Here is a 14,706-nt window from a genome sequence, read left to right as displayed (position 1 = left end):
AATTAATGAAAAAATTCGGGGTTTTATATCTCTATTGTAATGCGGAGTGAAATACCTTTCTTTTAATACCCACATCGGCATATCTCATGCAATTTTTTTTTTAATTTCGAACTGTGAAACATTGTCAGTGGCAACACCTAGTTGAAAAGTCTAGAAATGTGATACACTATCTGTGTGCCCAATTTCATTCAAATCCGTTAAGCTAATCCTGAGATCGTGTGGCTATACGGATATGCATACAAGAATTGCTCGTTTAAAGTTATAAAATAAAAAAAATAAAAAAATTTTGACGTGTACATGAAAATCGCCGATACACGTGCATTTTTATTTTTTATCCCCTTTCCGAAAAAGTATATTTGGTTCATAGGACAGAATGTGTGTAACGCGGTGTAATTAAACAAACTAAAATCACCGAAATATTCCACCAAAATAATTTCCATAAAAAAACCCTTTAACAACAGTATTGACAGCTGATTGTCAATTTTGCAGGTAATCTGTCATATGTGAACGAATAAAGATCCAGCGGCTACGTTGGCTGGGTCATGTCGTCCAAATGGATACAAACGCTCCGGCTTTGAAAGTACACCAACTAGCGCGCTTTGTTAAACTCGGCCAAACTCGAGTTAACGGTTATCGCAACAATTAAGAAGATACTTGGTAGAAGAAAGTAATAAATTTACTACTGAAGCACATTAGTGAATAAAGATTTATATATTATATTTTATTGTTACATAAAATCATCCGAATCATTTCCATCATCATAATTGCTAGACATGCTTTCGGGCTTAAATAATTTATCGTAACTACGACTTTCCGCTTCTGCCCTTCGGCGCTTAATGTCTTCTTCTTCCCTTTCCTGCTGAGCTTTTAAAATGTGTTTCTTTTCCTTTTTCTCTTCGGCATCACGCCCTTCCCTTTGACGACGTAAATCTGGATAATCTTCGGTTTTCGTTTTATTTAGACGATTCACAATTTCATTTACTCTTTTCTCAACGCGGATTTTTTTTACACTTTTTTCGCAAAAATAACCTATTTGGCCAACATCCATATCTGGTGTTTTTTTAAGGTTCGACCATAATGTGTAAACGACATCTATATTGTTGATTTTATTTCCTTGAATGCTGTTATATTTCACCAACTGTGCAGCGTCATTAACGAGAGCCTGTGGAATATCATCTATAGCTTGACCCTTTAAAAGAAATTAGTATAAACAATCTATTACGTTTATTACATAAGTTGTATTTTCAAAAAAACTGAAACATTCAAAGATACATTCAGCAAATAAGTTCATAGCTTATTTCGTGTGTTTAAGTAAACTTAAAAATTTCTTCAAATTTTATGAAAATTTTATTTTAGACGAAACTGCATTGAACTTACACGATTTTTGTTAGTTGTTTACGCGACGTTTTCTTAAATTTCAATTTCAATTACATTGTGATTGGACGATTGCGTTGGCGTTTCAACCACATGGGGACAGTTAAGATAAACTCTACGATACTACGATACGGAAGGAAGGAATTTTTCATTTACATGGAGTTCTCATTAGTTTGATCGTAACAGCTGACAGGGGACTGCGTTTACATCATTCACTGTTTTCAGCATTAAAGATAACTCATGATTGAAACATTTAATTTGGGTTTGGAGAAGATAACGTTAGAATCGAAATATCCAACTTTTTAGCACTTTGCAATAAATTATTTTTTAATAAATTTAAGTAAGTTGTTTTGTGATGTGAATTACTTTTTTTACCGGCTGATTTTGGAATGAAGGGAGAAGGGCAATGTAGCGCGGTATTTAAAGCCCCACATAGTGAAGAGATAGTCAAACATTTAAGAAAAGTACCTCCTTAAACTTAGACCTTTACAGATCCCTGAGCGCCGTTTGAAAATGGGATGCTATTTAGACCAAAAAACCCTACGTACAAAGACCATTGCATATATACATATGTACATAGTGGCCGCCGTAGCCGAATGTATTGGTGCATTACTACCATTCGGAATTCGGAGAATGTTGGTTCGAACAACGTGAAGGTTAAAAAAGGGTTTTTCTAATAGCGGTCCCGCCTCGACAGGCCATGGCAAACTTCTGAGTGTATTTCTGCCATGTAAAAGCGCCTCATAAAAAATATCTGCCCTTCGGAGCCGGCTTAAAACTGTAGGTCCCTTGTTAAAAAATGTCAAGACGCGGACACAAGTCATTGGGAAATTAACTAAATCGTACCCCACGTCAAAAGATAGAGGAATTATGATTATGTGGATTCAAGCCCTTCTTTTATTAATTAATTAATTTATTTTTTTTTTAAATATTACAATATAGATGTGTACTATGGTCTTAAGATCAGAATTGTATCATTATTAGATTACAGTTTAAACTGTGGTAAATTTTTTTTGTGGAACAACATCAAGACGCACACCACTAATAGGAGGAGCTCGGCCAAACACCCAAAAAGGGTGTACGCGCAAATTATATATACATTTCTTTTAACATAAGAACGTACCTCTTTGAGTCTCAAGTACACGTGCGCAGAAGAGTAATTATGAACATGAAACCAAACATCTTCTGGCCAACCCCATCGTATAAGTTCCTCATCTGGAAATAATCACATAAATCACTTAAAACCTTACAAGTGTTTTATAATGATAATGAATATTCAATATGTTTATAGAGGGTGTGAATATGAATATTAGGGGTGACCGGTTCAATAAAACCTTACAAGTTTTTTATAATGATAATGAATATTCAATATGTTTATAGAGGGTGTGAATATGAATATTAGGGGTGACCGGTTCAATAGGCGCTTTTTTTCTTCAAATACAATGTTAAAATAGAAACTGCTCGCATGCGGAATTTAAGACACGAAAATAATACATAAGATGCGAGGGATGAAAGATGTAAGCATAGTTATAGGTTTTGTACAGATTTCTCACCAATGTGAGTTATTTATACCGCGCTTTACGTAGGCCAGAGCTAACCTACGAACATTAATTAATTACAAATATTAATATTCATACTCTGCATCCAAATGTAAACACCCACAACCAGATATTTACTTTCATGCTTATCTTTTCCCATGTAAATTAAGGCTGGTGGCGATACAACATTGCTTTTAAAATAAAAAACCATTGCTATAAACCGTAAAACGAAGTTGAAGAACAAGGCTAAATGTACGTAGGTCGCACAATACTATTAATTTATATTTTGCAATTACAATCCGAACTTATGCTTGTGCTATAAAAATGTTTAATTCCGGCTATATGGTCTCAGCTGAAATTTTGGAACACAGAACGAGTCGTACGATATAAAAATGTCGATAGCCGGCTTATCTCACGGTACACAGGATACAGAAGTAGTGCTTTCCGAAGGTAGTGCTACTTCATTTTTTGCGATTTTAAACCCCAATGACATTAGTGCTGCGAATAAATGAACAAGAGGAAGATAATAATATTATTACTGCATTACATAATATTATTAATATTGTGATATTCAGATTTAAATTTTTTAAATTAAACAAACCAATAAAAATAAAGAAATGCGAGTTAAATTGTAAAATCACGAATTATATGAATACCTTCAAATGCAGTTTTTTTGCCGATGACACCGAGGCAAGACAGTGTGTGTGTGTACAATCCTGCTTACAATTGATGTGACAATTAACGGGTATTAACAATTAACAAATATTAAAACATTTTCTTCGACAAATCAAAGACATACATATATTTATAAATCAATGGTTTTCGCCCGTTAAGGTTTTACTTTTAAATAACTTCGCAGAATTTTTTACACCATTTTCAAACAGCTCCCCAAGAGTCTGTAACATAGAGTCGTTAGAAAAGAGTGCAGGACTTTTGTTAAACTTTAGACTGCCCTCTTTCCAGTTGGTGGGGTTTATTCCCTCAATTTACATCATCTGGTCACAACAAACATTTTTCTTTTAATCAGTTAAACTCAACACTGCTTAGAAGCAATCTAATCTTCTCAATTCAACATTGCTTGGAAGCAATCTCCTGTGTTTTTAAATTCACAATTATAATGAATAATGAATAATGTATGTAATAAATAATTAAATTTTATTTCCAAATATTAGTCCACAGAAATACTCAAGAAAACGCCAATAAATACGATATAATAACGTATCATTTTGTATTTCCTTTATATTTTATTTTTTGCTTCAAACCCTGTTTGGTATCGTTTTAAAAATTGGTATTTGAGGCATCCTACATATTCTATAACCAAAGCATTTTCCCATGAATTACTTTTTATTAAGTTGGATATAGTTTTCTGTGGATTAAATCAAAGTCAAATCTACTAAAAATGATATTTCGGTCAATTAAATTAACTAAATCTGAATTCGCTTCAGGTGACATTGTCCAAAAAATTTGCTAGTGTCTAAGAATCGGTAAAAAAATGCATAGCCACACTGCTGGAAGTATAGTAGAATCTCCAATTTGTAAATAGTGAACTGATTTTGTGTGAATAAACTATCCCGAATCAAGCATTCATTAAGTTTTAAATAAGCATCTCTTAAAATCTGCTAACGGAAAAGTTGTAACTTTAGTGTTTGAGTTAACAAAATTAAGTACTCAGTTATTTGGTGAAAAATCAATAATCTTACGCAAAAAGAAACTTGGACATTTAAGTGTTTTACCACACCCGTAATACAAAAGAAACTCTCAACATGACGTGATTGGTAAGCTATACAGCAGATATTCATAACGAACTTTAATTGGTTTTAAAACTAAATAAGGTTCATTAACAAAATGAAATAAACATAAATGTTAATATAATCAATGAGCATTAGTTGCCAGAGCTATCAGCTCTACTAAATTAGATACGGTAGCAAAACTATTTAAACTGTTTGTTTATACATATTTACTTACATACGTGTATGTATGTTTGAATTTTTTCTGCTGTGTTTTGCTTTCGAAAGCTTTGTTAATGCTATATAATAACAAAAATTGATTAAAATCGATATGCTGAAAAAACCTATTTTATATAAATGATTTTTTTGTGTATCTTCTTTTTGAAAATATACTTCTGCCCAAAAAAGCAATAACACCTTTTTGAATATTTGTTCAATTCGCAATATATATATATTTGTTGGCTTTGTTGTAGATATAATATTTGTAAATTGATATAAATATCTTCATGTAGGAACATATTTCCAAAGCCCCTGCACTCACAAATACGTGTAGCTACTTTACGGAATAAGCCTGCCAGATTTATTTTAATTAATATTTATAAGGATATTACTAGACTCAGACATTATCAGATGTTCATATCTTACTCCAGTTTTTAATATTTTTTGTTATTTATGGTCTGTAGATTAAATTCTATCTAATATTGTGGGGAAAAAGCAAAAAAATGGATCCACCAACGTTTAATGAAGCTGAATTGAATTGCCAATATACAGCTCTACAAGATTATGAACAATATCAATCGCGGTACCCAAACTCCTCAATATACGTCACCAAGTCTCCTGAGTTGGCACTTTCAAGAGCAGGGGGCCAATGTTCATATGGATCGGATCACAATGCACCTAATTTAATTGGACCACAAGGACAACTTGCCTCTTCGCAGGAACAGAATGAGCCTGTTATACAAGAACGCTCGTCAGTCTCTACTGTGAGATACATGCAAGCCTCACAATATGATGAAATGCCAGACTATGGTCTAAATGCTTGCCCCGTCGAATCCCACTATATTGAGAATCCCACCATTGCTTACGGATATGTATCAGAAGTTAATTTTGATTTTCCCATTGAAGCTGGCAACACTAATTCTTACTCACCAAGGCCATTACTATTTGACAGCAATCTCAATGGTTCAGAATCAGCACTTCCTTCGGATGTAGCAAGGACTTACGATGGTCATACTGATTATCAAAGTAAAATGGCACAACTTACTCTAACACCAATGGACGCGGTTTCACACATAAGAGATTCAAAACATTTGCTCATGGAAGGTTCAGGAAGTGACATATGTTCAACAATGAGATGGCGTGACCCAAATCTTTCAGAAGTTATAAGTTTTTTGAACAATCCAAATAATGAAATTAAAGCAAACGCAGCAGCTTATTTACAGCACCTATGTTATATGGATGATCCAAACAAGCAGCGAACTCGGACTCTGGGTGGAATCCCGCCGCTTGTACGTCTGCTATCGTACGATGTTCCAGAGATTCACAAGTAAGATATTTTCAATATTTGTTTCATGTCATTTATTTCCTAAAGAAAGTTTGCATTAAAGCTAGATGCAAACCACACAAATAATATAACTTGTAAAAACAACATGCGTAACAAGTACAAATCAAAATATTGATAAAAATGAAGATACAAATCGATTCATTTAAGTTAGAATATAGCACGTTTTGCTAAGTCGTTTGAGATTATTTATAACTGTACCTTTTTTAAGGAATGCATGTGGTGCTCTACGAAATTTATCCTACGGAAGACAAAATGATGAAAATAAACGCGCAATTAAAAATGCAGGGGGCATAACTGCGCTTGTAAATTTGTTGTGCAGAACACAAGAATCAGAAGTAAAGGAATTGGTCACTGGAGTTCTATGGAATATGTCTTCCTGTGAGGACATCAAACGCTCGATTATTGATGAAGGTTTGAATGCTATTGTTAGTAACATTATTATACCCCACTCGGGTTGGGATGCGGTTTGTGCAGGAGAAACATGTTACTCCACAGTTTTTCGAAATGCCTCAGGAGTTTTACGCAATGTCAGTTCTGCCGGAGAGTTTGCAAGGACTAGTCTGAGAAACTCGGAACACCTAGTAGAGTGTCTTATATATGTGGTGAAAATGGCTATAGAAAAGAACAACATTGGAAATAAAACCGTCGAAAATTGCGTTTGTATTTTACGCAATCTATCATATCGCTGTCAAGAAGTGGAAGATCCTAATTACGATAAACAACCAATGCCAATACAAAGCCGACCTCAATCGAATTCCTATAAAGGTAAAAATGCTTTCATTAAAGTCTTACATACTTAAAATATATATAAATAATAAAGTATATAGTAAAAAAATACATTAAGATTATCATGTACATACATAAGCAGGTACCAGTCTGTGCGTTGTTTTTTTTTTATCGAAATAATTGTATATATATTCGCTTTTGTTTTTTTTTTCTTTTTTCCTTTTATCGAAATAATCGCATATAGATTCGCTTTTAATGTTGATAAGAAATCAATCTTAAATTCTCAACAGTTTTCCTTTTTTCACAAAGGCAGAAGAAGATTTTTTTTTGAATTTGTGGGTTTATTTTTATCAGCAGCGGCAAGTGGTGTTTGAATTCTGAAAAAGCCAATAGATATTTTTAAAAGATCAGAACTGTACATTCTCTGACCAATTAATTTTCTCTGATAATTAATTAAAATTGTATCCCCAAAGTCCTTTAAATTTTCTATATTCCCTACTTTAAGACTTGGAGTTTCCTCAAATTCAATGTGTGATAATTTTTTCAAGAAAAATGATTTCGCAGTACCCGTATAAATGAGAATTTCTAAAATGATGTAATTTAACAGAGTTTCGTAAGAAGGTTGTTTTAAATTGGGGTCCATATTGGAAGATAAAAGCAAACCTCTGAGTGTATTTTTGCAGTTTTTTTAATTGTATTTCCATACACATTTCCTATTTTCAAAGTATTTTGAAATTATTTTTGCTCTGACGAATTTTGAGCCTTACTGTATGTGAGATTTATTGTTATGCAGAAAAATATAAAAACCAGTTTTTCACATTCTCAAAATAAAGTATGTATGTTTTGGATTTCTGAATTTAAACTTCAACGGTGCTATGCTTTATACACTTAGTATACTACTATATAATAAATCAGGTACTTAAAAACACACATATATATACGTATGTATATAGGCATCTATATACATATAAAGTTATATTCAGTATATACATATATTACATATCGACCCTTTTATGCGAGAAGCATGAATGTGCAAATTTTCTAATTTTGACTTAATGGGTTGACTAATTAACCTTTGGATGTTAAATCGTATACTCCAACCAAGAATACCATGCGTACAAGAAAATTACAAATATTTTTTATATCAGAAACCGAATTTTCTAGTTTTCGTGGAGCAAACTTGATTTCCTAAAATTTTAATTCTTACACATTCAAGATTCTAGGATAAGCGTAACGATATATATTATATATGTATTATATGTCTTTGAATATTATATGTTAATAATAATCTTTCTAAGGAGAGAATCTCGGCTGTTTTGGGACAAGTAAAAAGAAAAAGGAGGCTGCACAAAGTGAACATCAAACAGAAAATAATTATACTCCCAGCACTTCGAAGAATTCAGTACCCAACAGTTCATCACACAAACGATATGAACTTTTGTGGCAACCAGAGGTTGTGCAGTACTATTTAGCTTTATTGCAAAGTTGTTCCAACCCGGAAACTTTAGAAGCGGCTGCAGGCGCTATTCAGAACCTTTCAGCCTGTTATTGGCAGCCAAGCATTGATATTCGCGCCACAGTTCGCAAAGAAAAAGGGCTACCCATATTAGTAGAACTGCTCCGTATGGAAGTTGATCGTGTTGTTTGCGCAGTGGCAACAGCTTTACGAAATCTTGCTATAGACCAACGCAACAAAGAGCTTATTGGGAAGTACGCCATGAGAGATTTAGTCCAAAAGCTTCCAACTGGCAATCCACAGCACGATCAGAACACCTCCGATGACACAATTACTGCAGTATTAGCCACAATTAATGAAGTAATAAAGAAAAATCCGGAGTTTTCACGATCGTTGCTGGATGCCGGTGGTGTTGATCGCTTGTTAAGCATAACGAAACAGCGCCAAAAATATACATCATGTGTGTTAAAGTTCGCCAGTCAGGTTTTGTTCACAATGTGGCAACATCATGAATTACGCGATGTTTACAAGAAAAACGGATGGAAAGAGCAAGATTTCGTATCAAAGTCATTTACAGCTCATAATATTTCGCCAAATTCACCCAATAACGTAAACAACACTCTTAACAGACCCATGGCTTCACAAGGTCGAACAAGATATGAAGATCGAACGATACAAAGAGCTCCAAATAATACGGCTCGCAATAATACAGGAAATGATTTTACAAGCTGCAATGAGTCACCACTCCTTTGTCAATTGGTGAGTTCTTTAAAAACAAGTACAAAAATAATTTAAATTCGTTCTTAATAACTTTGGAATCTGTACCGAAATGTTTTTTTTTTTTATTTTTTATTTTAGGTCGATGATGCATCGAGCAATGGTGTAGGCAATGACACTTATCAACGGAGAAATCAAAATCCTCAAGCGGCTATGTATATACCCATCATGGAAGGCGGACGGAATCATTCCAATTAAAAAATTATAACTTTTAAATACTTTTCATATTTCATAAATATAATAAAATGCACTTACAAATATGTTTCAACAGATAATATATCGATACCTCAGGGTGCATTTGCTTTAAGTTAAATACATATAACTTCTTGTCCGATTAATGCAAATGAAAGTTTGATTTTATTTGCAGTGAAGACTGTACGATAACGACACCATCAATATCAAATATCACAAAAAATTATAGAGAAATGAAATATCTAAGGCAAATTTCAAGAAAATCTCGCTTAACACATTTGTGCACTGAAATATCGATATTCTATAAATGTATACAAAAACTAGTTTACACGATAAAAGGGGTATATAAAACGAGGTATATTTACCAATACGTATAAATAAAATTTACATTCTCGAAATGCGGTTAATACGAACATATATAATAAAATTTCTTGGTAGTAACTCCGTCGCCTTTTTATTTCGCTTGATTTGGGGTTAGTATTTATGAAGGTTAATCGTACAGGAAGTAAAAATTTAATAATTTGGTATAAGATTTTGAAAGAAAATTTCATTTGTTTGAAATTATAAATAGGGCAAAGACGTAAAGAGAGAGGTTCCGCTCCCACGTCGATTTTTGAGACAATTGAATCGGAAGCACCCCAATTTAGCTCAATAAGTGAAATCTAGTTGTTGTTGTAGCAGCATAAACATTCCCCATACATGTACGGGGAATGCTGCTGAATTGACAGTCCTTGGCCGGATATGAATCCGGGCCGTTCCGGTTTCGTAGAACCGACTGTCGTGGGAACGTTAAGGTTAATCGTACATGAATTAAAAATTTAATAATTTGGTATAAGATTTTGGAAGAAAATTTCATTTGTTTGAAATTATAAATAGGGCAAAAACGTACAGCGGCTCCGCTCCCACGTCGATTCTTGAGACAATTGAATCAGAAGCACCCCAATTTAGTTCAATAAATGAAATCTAGTTTATATTGTTCCATTGTGAATTGAAATTTACACACCAAAAGTTCTAATAAAATAGTTTTGTAAAATGTTTTTTTTTTTTTTGTGAAATTAAAAAATAAAAACGTTTAATTCATATTAACTAATTTAGTTGAATAATGAATGATCCTGCGTCATTCGTCAAAAGTTTATGCGACTACAAACAACAGTGAAATATTAATAGAAATTGAAGATCACATTATTTGGCTTTGTACCGTTGTTTATTAAAAATTCAATACCAATAAATTTAATTTATAATGGTTTATTTTATCAGGGCTTCTGCCGTTTTTTGTGAAATATTCGTGACCTCTATTTTTACGTTTTCTTTCTGCAATTTGAAAATAGTTACTTTATTGATTAAAAAATTTATATTTTTAAATAGCTGTGAACCTACTTTTTGTATCGCGCCAGAATTTCATGTTTGAAGACCTCAAAACGTTTTCGATTTATATTATTTTGCTGTTCGCGCCAAACAGGCCGCGCCTTTTTTTGTTGTAAGCCCCAATGACAGGTAAAAATAGGTGATAGTACAAAAAATGTATACCCAGCAATATACATTTCATAAACCTGTATAAGAATTGTTTTATATAATTGTCATAATTTCAAAATGTACATATGGTTAAAAACAAAACAAAATCACCTGCGAATTTCGGGTAAACCCATAACCTATGAACCTCTCATCATGCGCCGGAACGTCGTCAAAGGCGACATAAAAAGGTTCGTATAAAAACTCAAAATTTGTTACAACGTGACTTATATGAGGACGTTCATCTTCAGTTGAAGAATTTGTAAGCCAAATGGAAAAGTTGGTTGCATATTGGTTATAAATAAACACTTTTTCGTGAAATGGACGTGCGAGACCTTTTCGATAAAGGCGCATAAGTTCCGGCTTCGAAACCGGAAACTTTGCTCTGTTGTCTATTTCAAAAGTTGGAATAACATACGCACATCGATAGCTGCATTTCGCTGAAGGAAGAAAATTATTTAGTAGCGAGACCATATTCCCACTTGGAATTATATCAATATCGGTTAAAAATACATATTTATTTTGGCATCCTTTTCTTGCTAGATTGCGTAAGTGGTTTTGAGGATACTCGTTTTTTAGTCGCCAGCGTATTGTGTCAGGACTACGTATTTTGAGTAAATGGCGGAGTGTTTGTTCAGGGTATTGACAATCAAAGCTTTTTATAAGATTTGGGATATGTTCGTGTGTTGGTTCCTTATTATATGGGACAGCAATGTGAAATGCAACGTTATCACGTATGAATGAAAAGCAGAGTCGCATATATGATACAAAGTATTTTAAAATAGAAAACTCCTCATTTCCAGCAACGTAAACGGCAGTGGATATCGGACCGTTCCATTGATAAGCTACTTGAGTTAATGAATATAAACGTTCCACAGAGCTTTGTGTTGCTAAGCACACAATGTTTTCGCGTGAGGCTTTTATAAATTTATCTCCAACCAAGGCAAAATCATACATTTTGTAAAGGCGATGATTGTCCCATCTTCCGGTATCAAAGCTTATATTATCAAACGCAAGCCTAAAATTATGCTCCGATACTTTTGGAAATGTTGTTTTATTAATCGAAGATGCTATGTTCTCGGACGGTCTTTCAAATGCAACTAACGTTTTAGTTATTCTATTTGACGACTTATTGATATATTGCGATCGCGTTTTCGCTTCAAGTAAACAAAGTGTCCACAGAAGATTCGCAGCGGTTAAAAATATTAGCACTAACAATCCCAAGCATCTAAGTCGAACTAATTTCCACTGAAAAAATAAATAAAAGACATTCAAATAGTAAAACATACCCGCATACATAAGATTGCTAATAAAACAATAGTGCGAATTAATTTAATTTACCATTTTAATTCTTTGGTTGTTTTACCTTCACTTCGATTTATATGAAGTATTAATGTATTTGACAGCGCTTAGGAATGGCAAACTGAACTAAATATACGTAAAATATATTGCTCGATTTTTGGTGTACCAATCGATTTCAAATAATCTGCTATCATCTTTTTTACCATCTGTGTTTCCTACTTTTTTTAACAGTTAAGTAGCACTTTTCATGAAAATGAAAACTACTTTTTTAATAAATCGTATTTAATGTATTCGTGTATGCGAGTAGGTGTTTATTTAACTATTTACTAAGCACTACCAGTTAAAGACGCAAATTTTTATTGCTACAAAGTAACTAAATATTCAGTGTTTGCATTAAATAGTCGAAGAAAAGCTATTATTTATTTAAAAAATACTTATTTGCATACAAATAAATATTCGACTACCATATTGGACCTCCTGAAATGAAGAAGGGTCTCATAGAAAATACACTATGGCTCGGAAGCGGAATAACTCTGTAGGCCTCAATTGTGAAGGTAATGTGCCATATGTGAAAGCGTCCCCTGGCTGTTTTGGAAGGTTTTTCCTTATAGAAATTGCTTTGGTGCAATATTTTGGTTTGTTTAATTATTATTCACGATATGAAGAAAATTTAAGGAGAAGGAATAGCTAATTTAATTGCGCAATTGGCTGTTAATAATAAACAGTTGGAGAAAATCCGTAAATGACGTTTAGTGAGGTTTCAAAAAATTATGGCATCAACACGCATTCGAAATTCGATATTACATTTTATAACAAGTAATAAGAGGAAGCACGTTTTTTTCTGTTATACGAATGCATAGTTAATAATACCTAACCAACATTTTATTAGAATTATGTCTACAAACTAGTTTTCACTTTGACGTTTTTCGTTAAATGCGTAAAAATAATGATCTACTACACAGAAAACACAGGGTTGTATATCAAAAAGTATGGTAATTACGTGGGATTATTTTATAATCTGAGATTTTGGGAGAGAAATTTTGTATGAGAAATCTCGCTTTATAGTTACGGATTGGGAGTAATGCACGAAAAAGTAGATCATCTACTTATATGTGAACGTATTATTGTATAAATCTACCTCAGTACGTGCTTTCGATTTTTTATGGATTTGAAATCGCAACAACGAGTTTGTATTAAATTTTGCGATAAAAATAGATTCAATGGTTGGAAAACCTAAAAAATGTTGGGAAACTGTTTCGTTAAATAGCCGTTTACGCTTCAGAAGAGATCGTGAGTCCATCGAGGATGACAAAAGTAGTGGCAGGATGTTGGCATCGAAAAATGATGAAAACATCAATAAAGTGAAAAGTTGATCAATAGCTGCAAATTCCATCAAAGAGTTGGCAGAGGACTTGCTTATGGATCCGTTCATGATTTGGGTTTGAGCCGTGTCGCTGCAAAGTTGGTCTCAAAGAACCTGAATTTCATTCAAAAAGGAGACCGCGTTGTTATAGCCAAAGACATAATTTCAAAGGCTGGATCCGACCCAACATTAATCAAATGCATTATTACAGGCAACTGACTGGAGAGCTCCAATTGAACCAAAGCCAAGAAAACCACGTCGTTTTCAGTCAAAAAAAGATATTCTCACGGTTTTTATGTATTAGAACGGCATTGTGCACCACGAAATTTCAGACAGTTAATAAAGATTAGTATTTGGATTTGTGGGAAAATAACTCGTCGCACAGTGCCATCATTACCCGTGAATTTTTGTCCAAGAACGTAACAAATACCATCCAACAGCCATCGAATTCGGCATATGGCTTTCTGCGATTTTTTCTGTTTAATCCAGTCAGAAAACTACTACGGGGTATGCGTTTTAACAGCCGATAGGAAGTAAAGAAAAAATTTAAGACGGCTTTGATTGCTATGATAGAGTTTCTGTAATGTTTCGAGACCTGGATTAAATGCAGGCGATAATATCACTTTTACATAATTAACTTGTATTTATTTAATTTTCTCAATATATTCCAGGAACTTTTTGATCAAGTTGGTATAACACCAAATCTGTCTTTAAAAGAAAAAAAAACACTCAATTTTTACAAGATTTGTATTACGTACTTTAAATTTCTCACAACCTCTGCCATCTTAACTCTAAGTATTTACTCTTAAGTTTGGAATCACTTGAGAATAGAAAAAAATACCTCGCACTTTCATTTATTCTAAAAGTCCTAACTGAAACTGTCCTGGTATTCTAAGTAGGATCCCTCTCAGTATCCCTACTAGGAACTTGCGTCACCCTGACTTATTCTACTTATTCATAGCTAAATTAAATTACGTCTTCAATGCACCTATCAGTCGAGCTCTTAGAGAATGTAATCAAATTAATCGAATTATTTATATTGACGTTTTTTTTTCTGGACAGATATTAGACAATATTCTCTGAAATGACTTTAAAAATAATTATTAGTAGTTTTAATGTAGTGTAGTTGTACGCTGCAACTTTCTAATGAATATTTTTGTAAAAAAATCATTTTATTT

At 33.2% G+C, this 14,706-nt stretch overlaps 3 protein-coding genes across 3 annotated transcripts; 1 reads left to right on the top strand and 2 right to left on the bottom strand.

Moving 5' to 3' along the window:
- Window positions 1-692: 692 nt before the first annotated feature.
- Window positions 693-3,260, bottom strand: LOC129243835 (coiled-coil domain-containing protein 25). Its single transcript, XM_054881180.1, has 3 exons — window positions 3,051-3,260; window positions 2,498-2,589; window positions 693-1,189 (listed from the first exon to the last, which is right to left on the bottom strand). The coding sequence occupies exons 1-3, from the start codon at window positions 3,121-3,123 to the stop codon at window positions 728-730; spliced, it is 627 nt and encodes a 208-aa protein (XP_054737155.1). The 5' UTR covers window positions 3,124-3,260; the 3' UTR covers window positions 693-727.
- Window positions 3,261-4,239: 979 nt separating this feature from the next.
- Window positions 4,240-9,795, top strand: LOC129243834 (catenin delta-2). Its single transcript, XM_054881179.1, has 5 exons — window positions 4,240-4,687; window positions 5,323-6,185; window positions 6,412-6,968; window positions 8,228-9,144; window positions 9,244-9,795. The coding sequence occupies exons 2-5, from the start codon at window positions 5,362-5,364 to the stop codon at window positions 9,358-9,360; spliced, it is 2,415 nt and encodes an 804-aa protein (XP_054737154.1). The 5' UTR covers window positions 4,240-4,687; window positions 5,323-5,361; the 3' UTR covers window positions 9,361-9,795.
- A 741-nt stretch (window positions 9,796-10,536) lies between these two features.
- LOC129245014 (beta-1,4-glucuronyltransferase 1) lies at window positions 10,537-12,276 on the bottom strand. The gene is made up of 4 exons (XM_054882960.1): window positions 12,205-12,276; window positions 10,978-12,111; window positions 10,732-10,904; window positions 10,537-10,665 (listed from the first exon to the last, which is right to left on the bottom strand). The coding sequence occupies exons 1-4, from the start codon at window positions 12,205-12,207 to the stop codon at window positions 10,653-10,655; spliced, it is 1,323 nt and encodes a 440-aa protein (XP_054738935.1). The 5' UTR covers window positions 12,208-12,276; the 3' UTR covers window positions 10,537-10,652.
- Window positions 12,277-14,706: the final 2,430 nt, after the last annotated feature.

Source organism: Anastrepha obliqua, chromosome 4 (genome assembly GCF_027943255.1).
Source record: "Anastrepha obliqua isolate idAnaObli1 chromosome 4, idAnaObli1_1.0, whole genome shotgun sequence".
In the NCBI taxonomy this organism is placed as follows: domain Eukaryota; kingdom Metazoa; phylum Arthropoda; class Insecta; order Diptera; family Tephritidae; genus Anastrepha; species Anastrepha obliqua.
The sequence above is the reverse complement of the archived record's forward strand: the minus strand, read 5'-3'. Positions and strand labels throughout refer to the sequence as shown.